This window comes from Caloenas nicobarica, chromosome 4, assembly GCF_036013445.1.
Source record: "Caloenas nicobarica isolate bCalNic1 chromosome 4, bCalNic1.hap1, whole genome shotgun sequence".
Taxonomy (NCBI): domain Eukaryota; kingdom Metazoa; phylum Chordata; class Aves; order Columbiformes; family Columbidae; genus Caloenas; species Caloenas nicobarica.
In genome coordinates this window covers 78,795,173-78,815,993 of record NC_088248.1, presented here as the reverse complement: position 1 = coordinate 78,815,993, position 20,821 = coordinate 78,795,173, and the positions used below count along the sequence as shown (strand labels likewise).

Sequence of the window (20,821 nt, the reverse complement as noted above, 5' to 3'; positions counted from 1 at the left end):
CAAGCTGTTCTCTTCCAAGCACTCTCTTACTGCCTTATGGAGAGCACGGGGCCTTCTCCTTGGCTGGTGGAAATCCCGTGCACCAGTTCACACCAGCAAAGCAATTCCCCTTCTTTAGGGACCCTTCCTGGGACTGGGGAGCTCTGTGCTGTCTGCACAGCCCCAAACCCACCTTGTCTTTCTCCTGCAAAAAGATGAACTGGTGAGGGGCTGGAGCACAAGTGTGATGGGAGCGGCTGAGGGAGCTGGGGGTTCAGCTGGAGAACAGGAGCTGAGGGGAGACCTTCTGATCTCTGACCTGCCTGAAAGGAGCTTGGAGCCAGGGGGGGTCGGGCTCTGCTCCCCAGGAACAAGCGCCAGGACCAGAGGAAACGGCCTCAAGTTGCGCCAGGGGAGGTTGAGGTTGGATCTGGGGACCAATTTCTTCCCCAAAGGGCTGTAGGGCATTGGAACAGGCTGCCCAGGGCAGTGCTGGAGTCACCATCCCTGGAGGGGTTGGACAGACGGAGATGAGGTTCTCAGGGACACGGGGCAGTGCCAGGGTGGGTTATGGTTGGACTCGATGAACTTGAGGGTCTTTTCCAATCAGAATGATTCTGTGATTCTAAGCAGTCGTAGGAATTGAAGAGGGTGAAAAAATGCAGCATTTTGGTGGCTTCCAGACACACGCGTGTGGTCCCCATGGTCCTGCAGTGAAGCCCCACGGGACACGTCCCCGAGGTGCCTTCAGGACTCTCTAACAGCTCTTTTCCCCCTCGGTCCCCAGCGGATGACGGGCTTGGGTTCCTGCCGACCTTCGGTCCCTGCTACATCAACCTCTACGGCAGCCCCCGCGAGTTCACCGGCTTCCCCGACCCTTACGAGACTCTCAACCTAGGAAAGGTGACATCGCCTTCTTTCCAGCACAACCTCAACTAAACCACCACCCCCTCCTTGCCGAAATAACGCTGCTATTAACCCAAACTGGCTTTGTTATTAGGATCCTGCACCGCGTTTTCTGCCCCTGGCTCTTCCCGCTGGCTAAACCCCTCCTGATGTCTCTGCGCTGCCCAAACGCTCTCCACCTTCGAGGCGCTTGCAGAAATGCTTTGCCTGGTCTCCTTCCTCTGCAACAAAGCCCTTTGAAGGCAAACCCAGATCTCAGCCATGGGGAGGGGACACTGGGGTTCTGACGCCTGTCCCTGGTTCTGCCCCAAGGGCGAAGGAGTGGCGTATCGCGGCAGGGTGCTGGTGGAGCTGGAGACCAAACTGGTGGAGCACGTGGAGCAGAAGGTGGAGGATATTTCCGCGGATGACATCCTGCGGGTGGAGGTAACGGGGTCTCCATGGGGCATCTGTCCCCATGGGCTTTGGGGTTGTTTCTCTGGTGACATGGCATGTGGGGCACTGGGGTGGTGTTGGTCCTGGATGGGTGATGTCCCATTGAGTGGTCGGTGACCTTATGGATGGTGTGAGCTCCTGGATGGTGTCTCCTCCTGCATTTCCATCCCAAGGTGTCCACCTTGCTCCATCTGAGCTGCTGTAGAGAGCAGACCATGGAGAACATAGAGGGGTGGGAGATGTGCTCCAACAGGACCCCAATCCCAACTTGAGTGCTATCGCAGATGTGCTGCTTTTGTTTCTTTCTTCAGGTTTAAACTGCATTATTTAAGGAAAGTTCTGGCCTTCTCATTTGTCAGATTTTTTCCTAAATATCTTGCCCCAAATTCCCTTGCTGCTACATAAGCTTTTCTTCCCCGCAATAAACTCTTCCATCTAGGAGGCCTCGCTGAGCTGGTGTGGGCCAGGGTGGTGGAGGGTGTGTGTAGGACAGTGGTGGTGGTGTCTCCTCTATGGACATGGCCCCGTGCCCGTTGCAGAAGTACCTGCGCCGTCGGAAGTACTCCCTCTTCGCTGCCTTCTACTCGGCCACCATGCTCCAGGACGTGGACGATGCCATCCAGTTTGAGGTCAGCATCGGCAACTACGGCAACAAATTTGACAACACCTGCCTGCCCTTGGCCTCCACCACCCAGTACAGCCGGGCCGTCTTCGATGGTGAGCAGCGTGGTGGTGAGCGAGCGCTGGGATGGGATGTCTCTGTCCTTGGAGATGTTCACAACCCAACTGGACGTGGTCCTGGACAACCTGCTCAAGGTGGCCGTGCTTGAGCAGCGGTTGGGCCAGATGGTCTCCAGAGGTCCTTGCCCACCTCAGCCGTGCTGTGAAGGGGGAATATGTGACTGGGGAGGACTGGGGAAGACAGGACTACTTCTTTCAGCTCTGCGCTGACTTCAAGTAGTTTTTGGGTAGCACCTTGGTGCTAAGAGTGCTTGTTTGTCTTCAAGAAAGAGCCGGAGCTTTGGGGTGGCCTTTCTTGTCCCTCTGGTGTGAGATGTCCTCACCCCACTGGAGTTGTTCTGGTTTCTGCCCTCACTGCTCTGCAGGAGCTGCTGCAGCCGTGGAGGTTGATCTCTGTGGACTTTGGGGTGCATCACTCTGTTGCACATGGGTTTGGGGAACATAAACTCCATCCTCCTGCACTAAAAGAGCCAAATGATGGGCTTCTGCCCAAGGGCAGGTGCTGCACTGCCCACCTTCACCTCCATCCTGGTCCTGAGGAGCGAGGTCCCCCGTCACCCCAGTGTCAGGCGTTCACCTGTGTGCTGTCACCACCAGGTTGTCAGTATTACTACCTGCCCTGGGGCAACGTGAAGCCCGTGGTGGTGTTGTCGTCCTACTGGGAAGACATCAGCTATCGGACTGACACTCAAAACCTTCTCCACCATGCGGCGGACAGGCTGGTGAGTGGCGTGGTGGCAGGGAGCATTGTCCCTCTCCTTCCTGGGGGGACGAGGAGGGCACAGAGTCTGTCTCCAGGCTGGGTCAGGTTTGGGGGCTGATGTATCTTGTGCTGACGTGGGGAAATCTGTTGTGTCCTGAGAGCCCTGCTCAGCCTGTGGAGCAATGGCACCATCCTCATCCCCACTGGGATGACACTGCGGGGTCAGTGGTGCTTTGCCGTGCCACCCACCTGCCCACTGGTACAGGCACAGGAGGCAAGGACCTTCCTGAGCTATTTATGGGGTTTCTTGCCCTATTTCCCCATCATTTCCCCCGGAGCTCCAACAGGAGCAAAACCAAACAGAGCCCTGGTGGGATCCTGGCCGGAGCTTCTGATCGTGGGGAGCAGCCCCAGGAGGGTCCTGGCCGTGGGGTGCAGTGGGGTGCTGGGGGTCCCCACTGTGCAGCTGCTCTCCCCACCTGTCGTGCAGGAAGCCAACCTGGAGAAGGTCCACCTTGCCCTCAAGGCCAACTGCTCGCCCAGCGAGCTGGATGCGCTGGCTGCCCAGCTCATGGAGGACGTCATCGCCGACTGCAGGTATTTCTGCCGGTTTTGACTGCGAACCTTTCCATGCCCTGTATTGCAAGAGAGCTTATTTATCTTGGAAGGGACAACTTCTTTTTTTTTTTTTTTTTTTTTTTTCTTTTTTCTCCGAAAAACACCGGTCGTTTGCTAACGTTTGCTTCAAAAGCTGCCGAGCCAAGGCAGGGAGTTGACAAGGTGACGTTTAAGGCAAGTCATAAATTTCCAGCCTCTGTGTGAGGGCTGCAGCCGGGCTCACCTGAATGAGCAGCTTTGTGTCGGGGCAGGAGCTAGAGCCGGCCTGGCCGGGGGACGGTGGGGCTGGTGGGTGAGGAGCCACCTCTGCGGCTTCTGGATTGAGTTCTTGTGTGTCCACGGTGAGGAGGCACCTGTGCAGAGCACCCAAAGGGGTCGTGTGTCCCTTGGCTGGGTGGCACTGCCATCCCTCTGTCCCCATGGGCAGCACCGCCAGTTTCTGAGAGTTGGGCTGTTCAGCTGGAGAAGAGAAGCTCTGGGGAGACGTTAGTGCAGACTTTCTGGACTTAAAAGGGGTCGATAAGAAAGATGGGGACAGACTTTTGAGCAGGGCCTGTTGCGATAGGACAAGGGGTGATGGTTTTAACCTAAAGGAGCGGGATTCAGGCTGGACATGAGGAAGGAATTGTTGGCCCTGAGGGTGGTGAGAGCCTGGCCCGGGTTGGCCAGAGAGGTGGTGGCTGAACCATCGCTGGAGACATCCCAGGCCAGGCTGGACGGGGCTCTGAGCAACCTGAGCTGGTGCAGATGTCCCTGCTCATGGCAGGGGGGGCACTGGGGGAGCTGGGGAGGGCCCTTCAACCCAAACTATTCTCTGATTCTATGATCTGCTGTTGCTTTGCCTTTCTAATGAGGAACAGTTTCTTCCCCAAAGGGCTGTGGGGCATTGGAACAGGCTGCCCAGGGCAGTGCTGGAGTCACCATCCCTGGAGGGTTGGACAGACGGACATGAGGTTCTCAGGACACGGGGCAGTGCCAGGGCTGGGGGAACGGGTGGACTCGATGATTGTGAGGGGCTTTTCCAACCAACATGATTCCACGATTCAGCTCAGGAGATGCCCATCCTCTTGCTCCATGGTGGCAGGGCCTCTGGGGAAGGACCATGCCGTGAGCTGCTGGGGAGCCCCGCGGGTCCTTCAGGGGATGGTGTCACCCCTGCATGACCCACCATCCCTCCGCAGGTGACACCCTCGGGTCTGGGTTGTCCACCACCCTGCTCTTCTCTTCTTGCTTGTGGTTTCTTCTCATTCGTTGGATGCAAGAGTCAGACTCGCTGATCTCAGGTTCCCCCAGATCCTCCCAGGTCTCTCTGAAGTTGCTACCACCTTAGTCCCTTAGTCCTTCCAGTCCTCTGATCCACCTGAACACAGACAGTTCTTTCGGTTTTAGGCTTTTAATGGGGGCACGTCCATCTTTTTGCCCTCTCTTTTTCATTACTTCACAGTATTTTTACTTTTCCTTTGGTGGAGTCCATGGTCTTTTCCATTTTCTCCTTCAAGCACAATTTACCTTCATTTAACCGTCGTGGTTGTCTCTGACGTGGGGCACATGGCTCCAGGAACATGGGATCTTCAAACCGTTCCCATGCTGCCTGTTGGATTTAACCCTTTCTGCTGCTCCTTTTCACAGCTGTTTAATACTTTTCCTCCTTTTTGAATTGTTTTATAGTTAAACTTTCTGAAATTAAATTCAACTGCAGTGAGGATATTTAGTTTTGGTTTTACTTTTTCCTTTTTTATTCTTGCTCCTGCAAGAATATTGAAGTGCATTCTCATTTCTGCCACAAAGTGATGTTTATTTGGTAGGTGAGCAGTGTCCTTCCCGCACACCATTGACAAAGCCGTGGAAAACGAGTGGGAGTTCAGCTCATTAGCAGCTCCCTTGTAAATAAATCCACAAACGAAGCGTGGACACAAAACTGAGTTCACAGGGTGCGATCGGTGTTTTAATTTAGCTCCTGGCACAGGACACTACTGAACGATTGGGTTAATTAGCAACACCCGCAACGCTCCGGCTCCCTTTGGAAATAACAGCAAGCCCAATTCTCTTTAAGAGAAGTTAAATTCAATTAGCTAATTTGGCCAGGCCAGGTTATTAACCTGGGAAAACCTGCACTGACACCGTCCTGGGCAGGTACCGGTGTCTGTCCATGGCACGTTTTGATGAGCATCAGCAGGCAGGAGACATTGTCCTTCTTGTTTATCATTCAATTAAAACAGAGTTTACGGATCCCAATCCCAGCCCAAGGCGACAACGCTGTGGGTCAGGAGCTGGGAACAAGAAAAACATTAATAACGGCAGCACCGTAAATCACCGCATTTTACGGGGAATCCTCTAAATGGCTCAGCGCAGTGAAGATCCTCCCAGACTCCTGAAACATTTATCTAGCAGCTTGAATCAATTTATATTAAAATATAAGTGTGCGTGCGGCTCAGCCTGGGCCCCATCCCGGCTGCTGCGGGTGATGCTGCAACTGCGGTTTGAAGCTCCTTTGCTCTTGGCATTGCAGTGTTCCCCAAATGACTTGGTAATTCTTTGCAAACTTGCTGAAAAGGAGGGAAAAAAATAATAAAAGAAGCCAGCAAAACCCCCAGGATAAGGTGAGGGAGCTGCTAACGTCTCTGCCCGTCCCCGCAGCCTGACCCTGCCCGACGTCCTGGGGAAGGCGGCCAGCACCCACCTGGACCAGAACATGTACCGGTTCCGCAGCTCCAACCTGGAGCAGATGGTCAAGGCCGCCCTGAAGCTCAAGCACGAGGACTCGAGCCTGTCGGTGGCCCTGGAGCAGGCGGAGGACTGGCTGGCCAGGCTGAAGGCCATGGCCGAGGAGGTAACGGTGGCGGCAGGAGCTGCTTTTTGCCTTGGAGGGGGCTTGTTCTGCCCAAGCTCACTGTCATGGGGTTGTTTTGGTGCCGTGGCTGTGAGCAATTACCCGGCAATCATTTAGACTGGATATTAGGGAAAAATTATTCATGGAAAGCACTGTTGGACATTGGAACAGGCTGTCCAGGGCAGTGCTGGAGTCACCATCCCTGGAGGGGTTGGACAGACGGACATGAGGTTCTCAGGACATGGGGCAGTGCCAGGGTAGGGGAACGGTTGGACTCGATGATTGTGAGGGGCTTTTCCAACCCAAATGATTCTGTGCCCTGGGCTGGCTATGGAGGACAGGACTTGGGGAAATGCGGGGCTGCGCTGCCCTGGCCAGACCCAGATGGGACCCCGAGCTGCTGAGATGGAGTTTGGGTCGACTGGTCTCACCCCATGGGCTTGTGTTGGCAGCAGGACTCGCGGCACGGCCCATCTCCAACCTCCCCCATCCCTCCAGGGCTGATGTTCAGAGCCCCCTGGTTGGACGCTACATCTTTTGTGTTTTCCAGCCCCAAAACAGCCTGCCCGACATAGTGATCTGGATGCTGCAGGGAGACAAGCGCGTGGCGTACGCCCGCGTGCCGGCCCACCAGGTCCTCTTCTCCAGGAACATCTCCAGCTGCTGCGGCAAGAACTGCGGGAAGCTGCAGACCATCTTCCTCAAGGTACCTCGGCTTTCCATGGATGCGCATACCTCAGATTCATTTGTTAAATATTTTCCCCTAAATATATATATATAAGGATAAAATTGTGCAGGGAAACCTGAAATCCCAACACAACAGGCTGCATTAACCCCTGAGCGCCCTGAGCTTTGGGCAACCCCAGCCCCAGTTTCAACGCAGTCAAAGCTGGTACCTTGGTGGTGAGAAACTGGTGATGCTTCTGGTGGAGCTCAGCTCCTCTTTGCATCCATCAGCAGCAGATCCCTGTGAATATTGTATTTTTTCATATATTGGGATGGGACTAGATGACCTTTGAAGGTCCCTTCCAACCCAAACTAGTCTATGGTTCTATAATATTCTGCAAGTTCCAGGGCAGTGAGGATGGTTACACTTTGACCCAGTTGGTGCTTTTTTAAAAAAAATATATATTTTATTTTTAATTTTTTAAAAATGTTATTTTATGTTTTTCAAAATTCCTGACCCTCTGCCACCCCAGGAAATTTGAGCCGCGGCCTCCTCTGCCAGGCACTTACCGAGCTTCTCACATCTCGAATGATCTTTCTCTGGCCTTTTGCGGTGTGCCAGCTTGGGAGCAGACAATCAGTGCTGAACAAGCTCTAAAAAAATAAAGTGTCACAAAATAAACTGAATAAACCCCAAAACCCCAAGCCCAGCTAGCAGTAAAAGCTGAACCAAAATGTTTTTTTTTTTTTCTGCAATTTAGCACTGGATGGAAAACTAGCATGACTTGAAGGGGGAAAAAAGTGACTGAGAGATAAAAAGAAGGGCAGTGAGACATGTCCCTGTTTGTTCTGTCTGTTCTGGCTGAAGTGTGTTGGCCGGTTTGGGGTCCCAGCCCTGAAGGGGTGTCTCACCCACACGCAGAAGCTCTGACCCCTGGGGCTTGGAAGCTCCTCAAGATCATCCCCAAAGTGTTGATGTCCCAGTTCTCAGGGATGCTTCGTGTCCCGTGTAGCCCCCATCTCCCCGGGCCTCATCCCCACCACCCCAGCCTTGCATCCCGAGCAACCCCCATTAATATTGTCCTCGAGGACATTGATCCTGGACCGATGGGCTGAGGCCAATTGTCTGAGGTTCACCAAGGCCAGGTGCCAGGTCCTGCACTTGGGTCACAACAACCCCATGAACGCTCCAGGCTCGGCGAAGAGTGTCTGGAAAAGGCCCTGGGGGTGTTGGTGACAGCGGCTGAACATGAGCCAGCGTGTGCCCAGGTGGCCAAGAGGCCACAGGATCCTGGCTGGTACCAGCACTGGTGTGGCCAGCGGGACAGGGCAGTGACCGGCCTGTGCTGGGAATGGGGAGGCCAAACGGCGAATCCTGGGGTCCGTTCTGGGCCCCTCACGCCAAGAAAGGCCTTGAGGTGCTGGAGCGAGTTGAGAGAAGGGAACGGAGCTGGTGAGGGGCTGGAGCACAAGTGTGATGGGAGCGGCTGAGGGAGCTGGGGGTTCAGCTGGAGAACAGGAGCTGAGGGGAGACCTTCTGATCTCTGACCTGCCTGAAAGGAGCTTGGAGCCAGGGGGGGTCGGGCTCTGCTCCCCAGGAACAAGCGCCAGGAGCAGAGGAAATGGCCTCAAGTTGCGCCAGGGGAGGTTGAGGTTGGATCTGGGGAACAATTTCTTCCCCAAAGGGCTGTGGGGCATTGGAACAGGCTGCCCAGGGCAGTGCTGGAGTCACCATCCCTGGAGGGGTTGGACAGACGGACATGAGGTTCCCAGGACATGGGGCAGTGCCAGGGGTGGGGGAACAACTGGACTTGATGATCTTGAGGAGCTTTCCAACCCAAGCGGTTCTGTGATTCTACGACACTGACGGGGCTCTGCCTTTGGCAGTACCCCCAGGAGGAGGCGATGGGGCCCAGGATCCCAGCCCAGCTCCGGGTCCAGCTCTGGTTCGGGCTGTCGGTCGATGAGAAGGAGTTCAACCAGTTTGCTGAGGGGAAGCTCTCCGTCTTTGCCGAAACTGTGAGTATCTCACAAGGACTCCCCAAAAGGGATTTTTTTTTCTCTCTGGCATGGGCAGCAGCTCCACTGTGGAGGGGAGGGGTGGGCTGGACCACGGGTGAGAGCGCTACCAGGTGAGGGTCACATCAGCCCCTACCAACCGTGAGAAGAGCCGTTTCCACCGGCATCCAGCCAGAAAAGCTGGGGAGTAGGTTGATGATGAGCTGTAAAGCCTCATTGGGGCTTCACACCTCCTTCTACCTGCTGGGAGGAAATCTGGGGGTGCCCGTGGGGCAGGGCTGGTGGGGGTGAGGCTCTTCCCAGGAGGTCTGTCCTCAGGACGGGACTTTCCAGGAATGGGTTATTCATAGGATTTCATATGGGTTAGTAATGGGATTTTGTGCCTCCAACTCAAAAACCTCTTGGCTTTTGCCCCTCCAGTATGAGAACCAGACCAAGCTGGCGCTGGTGGGGAACTGGGGCACCACCGGCCTGACCTACCCCAAATACTCAGATGTCACCGGCAAGATCAAGCTGCCCAAGGACAGCTTCCGTCCCTCCACAGGCTGGACCTGGGCTGGGGACTGGTTCATCTGCCCGGAGAAGACGTGAGTGATGGTTTTCTGCAAAGAGCAGAGCCTGGGTGGGCTGTCACGGGCACCCCAAAAACCTGAGGAGATGGCAAGCTGGTGGCAAGGTGACCCAGAAAGCTGAATGGAGATCTGAGGTGCCTTGGGGCTTCCTCGTCTGCCTGCCCTGTCCTGGGTAGGCAACGGGGTTAATGCAAAACGCATTGTCGCTGCGCTGGGTGATGGAGCTGGGGTGATGGGTGCTGGACATGATGACCCCAGCACCCAGATCACTAGGGTGCCTGTGGAAGCCCCACGCTGAGGAGCTTTGGTAGTGGGATCCCAGCAGGGCACTGAGGGGACGATGGATGCTCAGCACAGCTCTGCCGCCTTGCACTGGATTTACAGCTGGTGATTTGGGTTCCTGAGGTCTCATGGGAGCTTTGCTTGGTTCCTCTGGGGTGGGAGAGGTTCAGGAGGCAAAGTATGTCCTGGGGTGGCATGGGAGGACATGAGAGGATGGAGGACACGAGGCCATGCTGGAAGGGAGCCCCTGATGTCCTGCATCTCCCCGGGGTGCAGGTTGCTGCACGACGTGGACGCCGGGCACTTGAGCTTCGTGGAGGAGGTGTTTGAGAACCAGGTCCGGCTGCCTGGAGGCCAGTGGATCCACATGACTGATGCCTACAGCGACGTGGTAAGGACAAAGCAGGCGGGGGGCTGAGCCCCCACCCCAGGCTGCGGTGGGAGGAAGAACCTGGGAGGCTCCAGGGAGATTTAGGCATCTGCTGGGCATCGTTTGGTTGAAAACCCTCCTGTGTCCTACAGAATGGGGAGAAGGTCCTGCCTAAGGATGAGATTGAGTGTCCTCCTGGCTGGAAATGGGAAGACGTGGAGTGGGACACGGATCTCAACAGAGCCGTGGATGAGAAAGGTACCGGGAAGCAGTTTGGGGTGTCCGTCCTCTTTTCATCCCCCTCACTCTGCCCATCGTGGTGTTTCCTTCCATGGTCCCATCCAGCACCAGGGCTGATAATGTCCCCTTTGTGACTGTGTGGGCTGCCCCATGGGCTCCAGGAGAAGGGGGTCAGGCCCTGGGGGTGCCCTGTCCCCCATGATCTGGATGAGGCTGGGGCTGTGGGGTGGGCAACCACAAAAGCAGCCCTTTCCTTGCTGCTGGGGAAAGGCCAGGATGTTCTTCTGGAAGATCTTGCCCATCTTCTGGTGAAAGAAAGATTGAAAGCATCAGTCCAGAGAGCATCTGAGATGGTCACAAGCATTGGGGTTGCCTGAGGAAGGAAGGACAGAGAGGAAAGTCCCCAGGCTGTGACTCTGAGCCGAGGGCTGGTGGGACACCATGAGTCCATCACCTGGGCATCCCCAGTGGGACATCTCCACTGGGTGGCAGCAGGAGTAGGTCCTCATCTGCGTGGACCAGCAAACTGGGAAAGCGGATGGTGCCTGGACAAACTGTTGCTAATAAAGCTGTTCCAGCCTGGACATGGGATGTGGTTTAGTGCTAGATTGAGGTTATGGTTGGACTCCATGAGCTTGAGGGTCTCTTCCAACCAAAATGATTCTATGTATGAAGAGAAAGTACCTAGTGGGAGGCAAGTTGGGGGGCTCTTCCCCCTCCTTCACCCAGGTGTCCCGTCCTCTCCAAGGCTGGGAATACGGCATCACCATCCCGCCGGACCGCAAGCCCAAGGCCTGGGTGCCGGCCGAGAAGATGTACCACACCAACCGGCGCCGGCGCTGGGTGCGGCTGCGCCGGAGGGACCTCGCGCAGATGGAGGCCATGAGGAAGGTAGGACGGGGGCCGGGGTTGGGTCTGCGTCCCCGACCGTACATGCAGAGGTGCTGGTGGCCTTGGTCTCCGTGCTGGAGGAGCAGCAGCCTCTGTGGTTTCCACCATGGGGGTCAACATCTCCCAGAGGTGGAGACCCCTGCGGGGATGCTTGGTTGGGCTGTGGGGTGGGACGGGGACCTCCGGCAGTGCCACGGAGCAGCTCGGGGGAGCGGGGCTGGCAGAGGTCCCCAGTCCGTCCCCTGTCCCAGTCCTGCTTCCCTCTAGGTGGTGCCATTGGACAGCAAATGCCACCGTGCCCTGCTGCTCCTCCTTCCCCCAGCCGGCTCCCAAGACACTTTCCAGCACTTTTTTTCTAGATAATTGTGCCTGGAAAGCGTCGGGACATCCCTGTCACCCCATTTGCCAAAAGGATGCGGGTGTCACAGGGAGGTGACACAACTTTAGGGAGAAAAAGCCATCATGGGCTTGTGACTGATGTCCCGTGGTGGCCCAGGGGTGATGAGGGGTGGTGGCAGAGAGGAGGGCAGGCTGGGAAGATGGAGATGCTAGTGCCACCCAGGCCTGGGCAGGATCCGGCCCCCAGCCCACCGAGACCCTTCTGCAGGTGGGGGTCACCCCAGGGACGAGGTGAAGGGCTGGATCCCCGCCGTGATGGTTTTAAACTAAAGGAGGGAGATTCAGGCTGGACATGAGGAAGGAATTGTTGGCCCTGAGGGTGGTGAGAGCCTGTCCCAGGTTGGCCAGAGAGGTGGTGGCTGAAGCATCCCTGGAGACATCCCAGGCCAGGCTGGACGGGGCTCTGAGCAACCTGAGCTGGTGCAGATGTCCCTGCTCATGGCGGGGGGGGCACTGGGGGAGCTCGAAGGTCCCTCCAACCCAAACTATTGTCTGATTCTAAGCAGGAGAGATACGGGGAGGTCACAGGGTGGGACACATAGCAGCTCAAAGAGGCTGGACCATGGGCACCACCCTGGCCCTGGGGAGCCCCAAAACATCCTTGTCCCTTGTCTGTGCTGGGGTCCCACCACTGTCACCTGCAGAGGGGCCGTGGGGTGGTGTGACCGAGCCCCCCCTGAGCCCCAGTCCCTTCCCGGCAGCACAAGCAGGAGGAGCTGGACGGGGAGGGCTGGGAATACGCTTCGCTCTTTGGCTGGCGCTTCCACCTGAAGCATCGCCGGACAGACACCTTCCGCCGCCGGCGCTGGAGGCGCAGGATGGAGCCGCTGGAGCGCACCGGGGCCGCCGCCGTCTTCGCCTTGGAGGGGGCACTGGTAGGTACCCGCCTTTCCCCCAAAATTTTTTGGGCCCCTCGTGCCAAGAAAGGCCTTGAGGTGCTGGAGCGAGTTGGGAGAAGGGAACGGAGCTGGTGAGGGGCTGGAGCACAAGTGTGATGGGAGCGGCTGAGGGAGCTGGGGGTTCAGCTGGAGAACAGGAGCTGAGGGGAGACCTTCTGATCTCTGACCTGCCTGAAAGGAGCTTGGAGCCAGGGGGGTCGGGCTCTGCTCCCCAGGAACAAGCGCCAGGACCAGAGGAAACGGCCTCAAGTTGCGCCAGGGGAGGTTGAGGTTGGATCTGGGGAGCAATTTCTTCCCCAAAGGGCTGTGGGGCATTGGAACAGGCTGCCCAGGGCAGTGCTGGAGTCACCATCCCTGCAGGGGTTGGACAGACAGACATGAGGTTCCCAGGACAGGGGGCAGTGCCAGGGCTGGGTAACGGTTGGACTCGATGATCTTGAGGGTCTTTTCCAACCAAAATGATTCTGTGATTCTATGAAAATTGCTGCCTGGAAGGGGAGCCCACTCGGGTCTGCTCCCACCCTCCGTCCCACCCCAGGGAGCAGAGCGAAGCTCATTATCTGCCACTCGTTATCTGCCGCTCGTTATCTGCTGCCTGTACCCGCTACTGTGTGTTTAGCTCATGTTCTGGCTTCCTTAATACCCTGGATTTCATAATCCTTTGGCTTTCCCAATAACTGAGAATCAACTACAGCAGCACAAAGCCCCTATTATAGGGCTTTTTATTTTTTCCCCCTCCCGTCTGGCTTTTTTCCTCTTTTTTTCTACTCTGTCCTTCCCTCTGTCCAGCGTTTGATCCCCTTTGGGACACAATCAGCTCCGTGGCCCTTGCGTTCATCAGCCCTGAGCCCCATCCGGGGGGGTCTCGGCAGGACCTCGGCTTCTCCCCCTTCACGCTGGAGCCCGTTGATGCAATTTTTGGCCAGACGCTCCATCCCTCTGCATCTCAGCAGAGGCATCAGGAGGATTTAGCTGGAAAACACTCTAACATGGGGTGCATGTCAATGCACGTGTGTGTGCACGTCTGTGGGGCTGTAGGACCCCCCCATGCCCTTTCTCTGGCCATGGGAGCTGGGTTTGGGGTGTCTTGGATCTCTGCTCAGTCGTGTTGAAGCAAGGAGAAAAAAACCCCATTAAAATGCCAATTTAGCCAGTTTTGCATATTTATCTTCCAGGCATTTCTTAGAGATGGAGTGCCCAGTTCTTAGCAGTCTCCCAAATCTCTCATTCATCTTTACGCCCAAGTTACGTCTATAATTTTTATTATATTATCATGTAACACATCCAGTTTAGTACAGGCTGTTTCAAAAACACGGGCCCAATTTCAAAGCAGTATATTTTACCATGGCAACGTGTTGCAATTACACAAAAATTTGCAAACAGTTTAATGAGTTGATCAAGTTTTAGCAGCCTTTTTATAAAATGCTCTGTGTTCCCTCCACCTGCTGTACGGACAACAGCGAGACGACAGTTGGGTTCGTTCCGAACGCGATTCTGTTTTTCGACGTCATCCAGATTAATTGCTAATGGTGGCACAAACCCACAGTTTTTGATGTGTCACAGAATCACAGAATCACAGAATGTTAGCGATTGGAAGGGACCTCGAAAGATCATCTAGACCAATCCCCCTGCCAGAGCAGGAAAACTTAGGTGAGGTTACACAGGAAGGCGTCCAGGCGGGTTTTGAATGTCTCCAGAGAAGGAGAATCCACAACCTCCCTGGGCAGCCTGTTCCAGTGTTCTGTCACCCTCACTGAGAAGAAGTTTCTTCTCACATTTAAGTGGAACCTCTTGTGTTCCAGCTTGAACCCATTACCCCTTGTCTTACTGTTGGTTGTCACCGAGAAGAGCCTGGCTCCATCCTCCTGACACCCACCCTTTATATATTTATAAACATTGATGAGGTCACCCCTCAGTCTCCTCTTCTCCAAGCTAAAGAGCCCCAGCTCCTCAGCCTTTCCTCATAAGGGAGATGCTCCACTCCCTTCATCATCTTTGTGGCCCTGCGCTGGACTCTCTCCAGCAGTTCCCTGTCCTTCTTGAACTGAGGGGCCCAGAACTGGACACAATATTCCAGATGAGGTCTCACCAGGGCAGAGTAGAGGGGAAGGAGAACCTCTCTGGACCTACTAACCACCCCCCTTCTAATACACCCCAGGATGCCATTGGCCTTCTTGGCCACAAGGGCACAGTGCTGGCTCATGGTCATCCTGCTGTCCACCAGGACCCCCAGGTCTCTTTCCCCTACACTGCTCTCTAATAGGTCATTCCCCAACCTGTACTGGAACCTGGGGTTGTTCCTGCCCAGATGTAAGACTCTACATTTCCCCTTATTATATTTCATTAAATTTTTTCCCGCCCAACACTCCCACCTGTCCAGATCTCGCTGGATGGCAGCACAGCCCTCTGGCGTGTCAGCCACTCCTCCCAGCTTGGTGTCATCAGCAAACTTGCTGATAGTACACTCAATTCCCTCATCCAAGTCATTGATTAATATATTGAACAGTATTGGTCCCAGAACTGACCCTTGAGGCACTCCACAGGTGTCACCACCAGAAAAAGTGGCAGGGTGTGATGTCTGGGGGCCTTGGGGGCCAAAATGTTGCACCAAGTCTTGGTGTCCCATGCCAACCTTGAGAGAGTAGGTCCATCTTTTTGAAACACCCTGTATTTTGCTTATTTTGTAACTGGAAGCAATTCCAGCAAAAAAAAACCCCAGTTGTTCTGCCTTGCCTTGTTGCGCCTTGCCTTGCTTTTCTCTCTCCCCCTTCCCCAGCAAATGCTGCCCAAAATGTCACTGCTGCTCTATACGAGCCCAACGCAAACATCCAATTCCCTTGCGCCGAGCAAATGCCTGAACCATCAATTTTGCCTGCTTGAATGTCAGCAAAACGGCAGGAAAACCCTCGGTGACAGCAGGTCCTGGGGAAGCAGCAGGACCCTGAAGCATCGCCCGGGCAGGGTGCTCCCCCGGCAGGTTGTTTCCTTCAGGTGGGGGGGTTCTGAGGACACCGTCCCCACAGCTGGGGAGGGGACAGTGGCAGGTGAATCCCGGGACCAGCCCCCGGGGCTCCGCTCACCACATTCCCCTCGCAGTAGGTCATTCTGGCTCCCCTCGGTGCCCTCATATTTTGGGGTTACTGGCCGCATTTTCGGTGGTTTCTTGGTTTTCTGTGGCTTGCTTTGTGAACGGTCTTGCCATACTTTCTGGTTTTGCAGCTTCATGCCTTTCAATCTCTCCTCTCTCGCTTGAACAACTTAGATATTTTTGCAGGATGCTCCATCCCGAAATAATCCCTAAATTTACATAATGTCTCCCATCCAGCAACCCCAGACCTGCACAGAATCAACCCCTCCGTCCGAGGGAGGAGGGACTCGGCGTGATGCCGTGGGGCTGGGATCGGGGTGGGGGGTGACGTGGAGCCGAGGATGGGACAATCCGAGCGGGTGCTGAGGACTGGGAAGGGTGGGCGCTGATTTTTCACTTTATCTATTTCTAATGCTTTTTAAATGCAGAGGGGGGCAGGTCTCACCGGCTGCTGTGCCAGCGGTGCAAAGGGCACCTGGATGGGGCAGCAGCTGGAGTCTGAGCTGCTGCTGATCACACTGAAGCAGAATAAAGATGCTGTCAGGAGAGGGAGCCTGGAGCATCCCCCAGCTCGGGTTTTACCCGTGCCTGGCACCCCACCGCGTGTGCAGAGGACAAATATCTCATGCATTTTACTGCTGACCTCAGTGAGTTCTGTATTTTTATTCAAAAGAAGGAATTCAGGAGTAGAACTAGGTCTCCAATTCTTGAGAAGTCTAAAAAACTGCCCTGGGGTCTGTGTAAGGCACTCTGGAGACACAACATGTAGCAACCAAATCCTCCCGCAGCCCCTCCTGTCTGTTCCATCCCGTTCGTGTTATCTGCCGCCTTCTCTGTTATCTGCCGCCTTCTCCCCAAAAGGCATCTGTGCAGTTTTGGGGTTGTGGCTGTGGGCTGGCATGCAGTGGAGGAGCCGTACGGCGGTGCAGGGAAACCGAGGCAGAATTGAAGTGCAAAGTCAGAACAAGCCAACACCCCCAGTGCTGATTCCCTGAGCTATTCCAGAGGGTTAAATAACAACAGGGAGGTGACACCAAACGAGACCAGCAGGAATGTGCTGGGCTGCAGGAATGTGCAGATGGTGCTTGGGGTTTCTGGGTCTCACTTTTCGTGGTGATGCTCATCATCCGTCGCTCCGACCTTACCCAACCGAGCAGTTGTTGCCTCTAAGACATGCTGAACCCCAACATCTAGACACGAGGAAGGAATTGTTGCCCCTGTGGGTGGTGAGAGCCTGGCCCAGGTTGGCCAGAGAGGTGGTGGGTGCCCCATCCCTGGAGACATCCCAGGCCAGGCTGGACGGGGCTCTGAGCAACCTGAGCTGGTGCAGATGTCCCTGCTCATGGCAGGGGGGGCACTGGGGGAGCTGGGGAGGGCCCTTCAACCCAAACTGGTCTGTGGTTCTATGAACCCCGTGGGGATGGGGTGAAGGAAGGAGATTTTGGGGTTACTCCATCCTGCGCGGAGACTCCAAAGGGCAAATCATCATCCTGAGCAAGAGCGTTTTCCAGCTTGCCCTCTCCAAGACGTGCTTCCCGTGGGGTTTTGGGGTGTGAGGAGCCTCAATTCCCTGTGATGCACAGACTGGGGGATCCCCAAGCCCTTGCTGAGGGATTCGGAGAACAACCGCTGCCTGTCTCGGCCCTGGGTCTTGCAGGTCGGGGTGGGGGCCTGGGGGTCTGGTGGTCCATAAAAGTAACCGAGGAGCCATTGAGCTCGGCGGGGAGGGGAGCGCAGCGCTGCAGGGTGCCTCGCAGACCCCCGGCGCGACCTCATCTGTGCATACAGCCCAGACCCGGGGTTTCCTCTGCAGACGACGTCCCGGGACTTGCGATTCCTGCCTGGAAAAGCAAGGAGGGCTCTGCAGACACCAGGTCTGACGCGGTGGTGTGACCAGGCAGCTCCAGGCTCTGGAAATTCCATCCTGGACCCGCCTTTTTTTTTGGTTTTTTTTTTTTTTTTTTCTTTCTTTTCCCTTTTTTCCTTAAATGCTCCTCCTGTCTTTCCCTAACATTCGATAATGGGAAAATATTTAAAGATCAGATTTACCCTCACCAGGAAGTTACCTTTACGCTCCTTTTCCTGCAACTAAATATTTCAAGCCGAATGTGGCAGTTAGGATGCGATACAAGGCCAGTTTTCAGAGGTGAACACAAGAGGAGGGAGGAGCCATGGCCAAGGTTGGCCGAGGTTCCCCCGGGCAGCGAATGGGCCATTTGGCTGCATTTGACACCGTCTGTGTCACTGGTCACAACATTTACACTCCATTAATTTTGCTTGCAAGGGAATGAGGTGGAATTGCTTTAGCTACTGGCTACTGCTCCAAGAACGATGAACTTCGTGGAGAGATGGCCTCAAATTGTGCCAGGGGAGGCTGATGTTGGATCTGGGGAACAATTTCTTCCCCAAAGGGCTGTGGGGCATTGGAACAGGCTGCCCAGGGCAGTGCTGGAGTCACCATCCCTGGAGGGGCTGGACAGACGGACATGAGGTTCTCAGGACATGGGGCAGTGGCGGACTTGGCAGTGTTGGGTTAACGGTTGGACTGATCTGGAGGGTCATCTCTTCCAACCAAAATGATTCTCTGATTCTATGAGAGGCCCTTCCATACAGGTGAGACGCTGGGAGGTGGGGTGTGAGCTGGGCACCCTACAGCTGCTTTTGTTGTCATGTCCTGTTCCCCCCAGCACTGGATCAGGAGCTGGGTCCTGTTTGCTCTCCTGGGGCAGAAAAGCAGGAAGGTCCCTCCACAGAGAAGCCAAATTCCTCGGGGACACCCATGGGGATGATGATACCCTGGAGAGCCCCTTCCCACAGTGGGGGTCCTGGTGTGACTGACCTTGCCTTGCTTTCTCTTGCAGGGGGGAGTGACAGATGACAAGAGCGATGATGGCAAATCCATCTCCACCCTCAGTTTCGGCGTCAACAGACCCACCATTTCGTGCATATTTGACTGTAAGGCCCCAAGGGTGGGAAGGGAGGGTGCGGGTCATGGCCACGAGTCCTGGCACGGGGTGTCTGCGGTGGGGACCCCATAGCTGAGCATTTCCCATCCTCTTCCTCTCACCCACCTCGAGTGCGGGCAGATGGAAATAGCAGGGTGGGTAAGGCTGGGACATGGCTTGTCCCCCTGGGAGCATCGACACAGAATCACAGAGTCATTTTGGTTGGAAGAGACCCTCAAGATCATCAAGTCCAACTGTTAATAGGCTCAGGGCTCGGTGTTCTCTTGGGAAGCCATGGGAAGGGTTAAGCCAAGCTGCCCTCAGACATGAGCCTGGGGCTGGTTAAAACCAGCTCTGGGGTCCTCGGCACAGGATACACATGGAGCTGCTGGAGAGGGGCCAGAGGAGCCCCAGGAATGACCCGAGGCTGGACCAGCTCTGCTGGGAGGACAGGATGGGAGAGCTGGGGGGTTCAGCTGGAGAAGAGAAGCTCCGGGGAGACCTTAGTGCGGCCTTTCTGGATTTAAAAGGGACCGATAAGGAAGATGAGGACAGACTTTTGAGCAGGGCCTGTTGCGATAGGACAAGGGGTGATGGTTTTAAACTAAAGGAGGGAGATTCAGGCTGGACATGAGGAAGGAATTGTTGGCCCTGAGGGTGGTGAGAGCCTGGCCCAGGTTGGCCAGAGAGGTGGTGGCTGAACCATCCCTGGAGACATCCCAGGCCAGGCTGGACGGGGCTCTGAGCAACCTGAGCTGGTGCAGATGTCCCTGCCCATGGCAGGGGGGGCACTGGGGGAGCTGGGAAAGTTCACCCCAAACTGTTCTCTGATTCTGTGACACTTCCCTGCACTCGTCTCTTAACCGTTTCTCATTCCTCTGCCCAGGTGGGAACAGGTACCACCTCCGCTGCTACATGTACCAAGCGCGGGATCTGATGGCCATGGACAAGGACAGCTTCTCAGGTCAGCCCTAACGCTCGTGTCCACTTGTTTGTGCTTGGAATTAGTGCTGGGGAGTAGCGGGGTCTGTAAAGCAAATTTTGGGTTATTTATTGATGTGAAATGAGGGGATATTCTGTAGTCAAACAACAAAAGGCAGCGGCACGAGGCTTTCCCAAGGAAACCAGCCAGGTGGCTTGACTTCCCATCAGCAAAAAAAAAAATTAAAAAAAATCACAGTTTCAAGAACTCTCACATGTGAAACCAAGCAGAAACCACAAGTTACCCAGGTCAGCTGTGAGTCAGAGCTGTTTGCTTTGCTAATAGCTCCTTCTCCCCGAGCCGAGGTGATGCTGGATGCTGGTGGCACGGCTGGGGAGCAGCCGGCTCGGGGGCACGACAAATAAAACCAGAGCGGAGGGCAGGGATGTTTATCGTGGCACATCGCCCTGATGTGGGATGGAGGGATCTGGGCTGGTGTGGAGATGATGGAGCGCCGGGCAGAAACCACCATGAGGTGTGCTCAGAAAAAATTAAAAAGTGTGTAATTAGGACCTCGGAGCAGGCAGGCATCTTTGGAGTCCTCATGAAGGCGCTGCTTGGATTTCTGTGCCCTCAGCATCCATCCTGGCCAGTTTCTTGCCTTCCCTTGCAGGGCAAGGGAGCAAAAATCTCCTGGGTTTGGGGTTTGTCCTGTGGTTTGGCCAAGGGCTCAAGGCTAAAGAAGGGAGACTCCATTTATTAGCAATGAAAGAATTGATTGAAAAATATGGTTGGAAAGGAAAATATGTAACGGTGGCAAATCTGTGAAATGGTTTGTACTTGTTTTCGTGACCGAACATGAAATCGAGCTGCTGCTTCTCTGCTCTCCCACCTGCAAACTTTGCAAGGGGGCTGAGAGGCAACGGCTGAGGGTTTCCTTGATGGAGCTGATGCCTGAACTTGGAAATCCTTCAGAAATGACTCTAAAAAATGCCACTTCATGGAAAAAAGTGTGGTCCCAGCTGGAGAAAAGGCTGTCCTGGGCTTTGAGAGAGGATCTGCATCCCCAGCAGAACTTCAGGCACTTCTGAAACCACCAGACTGATGTGGTGAGGGCATCCTGTGCTGAGCTCATGTTGTCCGGGTGAGGAGATCAGGTCAGAATTAGATACGTCACTTTATCTGTGGGGCAGGTCTGTTGTTATTTGGTGACAAAGCTGGTGAGGGGCTGGAGCACAAGTGTGATGGGAGCGGCTGAGGGAGCTGGGGGTTCAGCTGGAGAACAGGAGCTGAGGGGAGACCTTCTGATCTCTGAC

At 55.2% G+C, this 20,821-nt stretch overlaps 1 protein-coding gene across 5 annotated transcripts in view; it reads left to right on the top strand.

The window, feature by feature from the left end:
• Positions 1–20,821, top strand: part of DYSF (dysferlin) — a 103,091-nt gene that overhangs the window by 18,004 nt on the left and 64,266 nt on the right. For all 5 annotated transcript variants that reach the window (XM_065633497.1, XM_065633495.1, XM_065633496.1 and 2 more), the window contains 15 exons: positions 767–882; positions 1,198–1,311; positions 1,860–2,037; positions 2,659–2,783; positions 3,255–3,361; positions 6,020–6,212; positions 6,763–6,918; positions 8,766–8,897; positions 9,318–9,484; positions 10,028–10,142; positions 10,274–10,379; positions 11,110–11,252; positions 12,353–12,526; positions 18,500–18,593; positions 19,470–19,547. In XM_065633497.1, the coding sequence (XP_065489569.1) occupies positions 767–882; positions 1,198–1,311; positions 1,860–2,037; positions 2,659–2,783; positions 3,255–3,361; positions 6,020–6,212; positions 6,763–6,918; positions 8,766–8,897; positions 9,318–9,484; positions 10,028–10,142; positions 10,274–10,379; positions 11,110–11,252; positions 12,353–12,526; positions 18,500–18,593; positions 19,470–19,547 (1,998 nt within the window). The remainder of the gene's footprint in view (positions 1–766; positions 883–1,197; positions 1,312–1,859; positions 2,038–2,658; positions 2,784–3,254; positions 3,362–6,019; positions 6,213–6,762; positions 6,919–8,765; positions 8,898–9,317; positions 9,485–10,027; positions 10,143–10,273; positions 10,380–11,109; positions 11,253–12,352; positions 12,527–18,499; positions 18,594–19,469; positions 19,548–20,821) is intronic.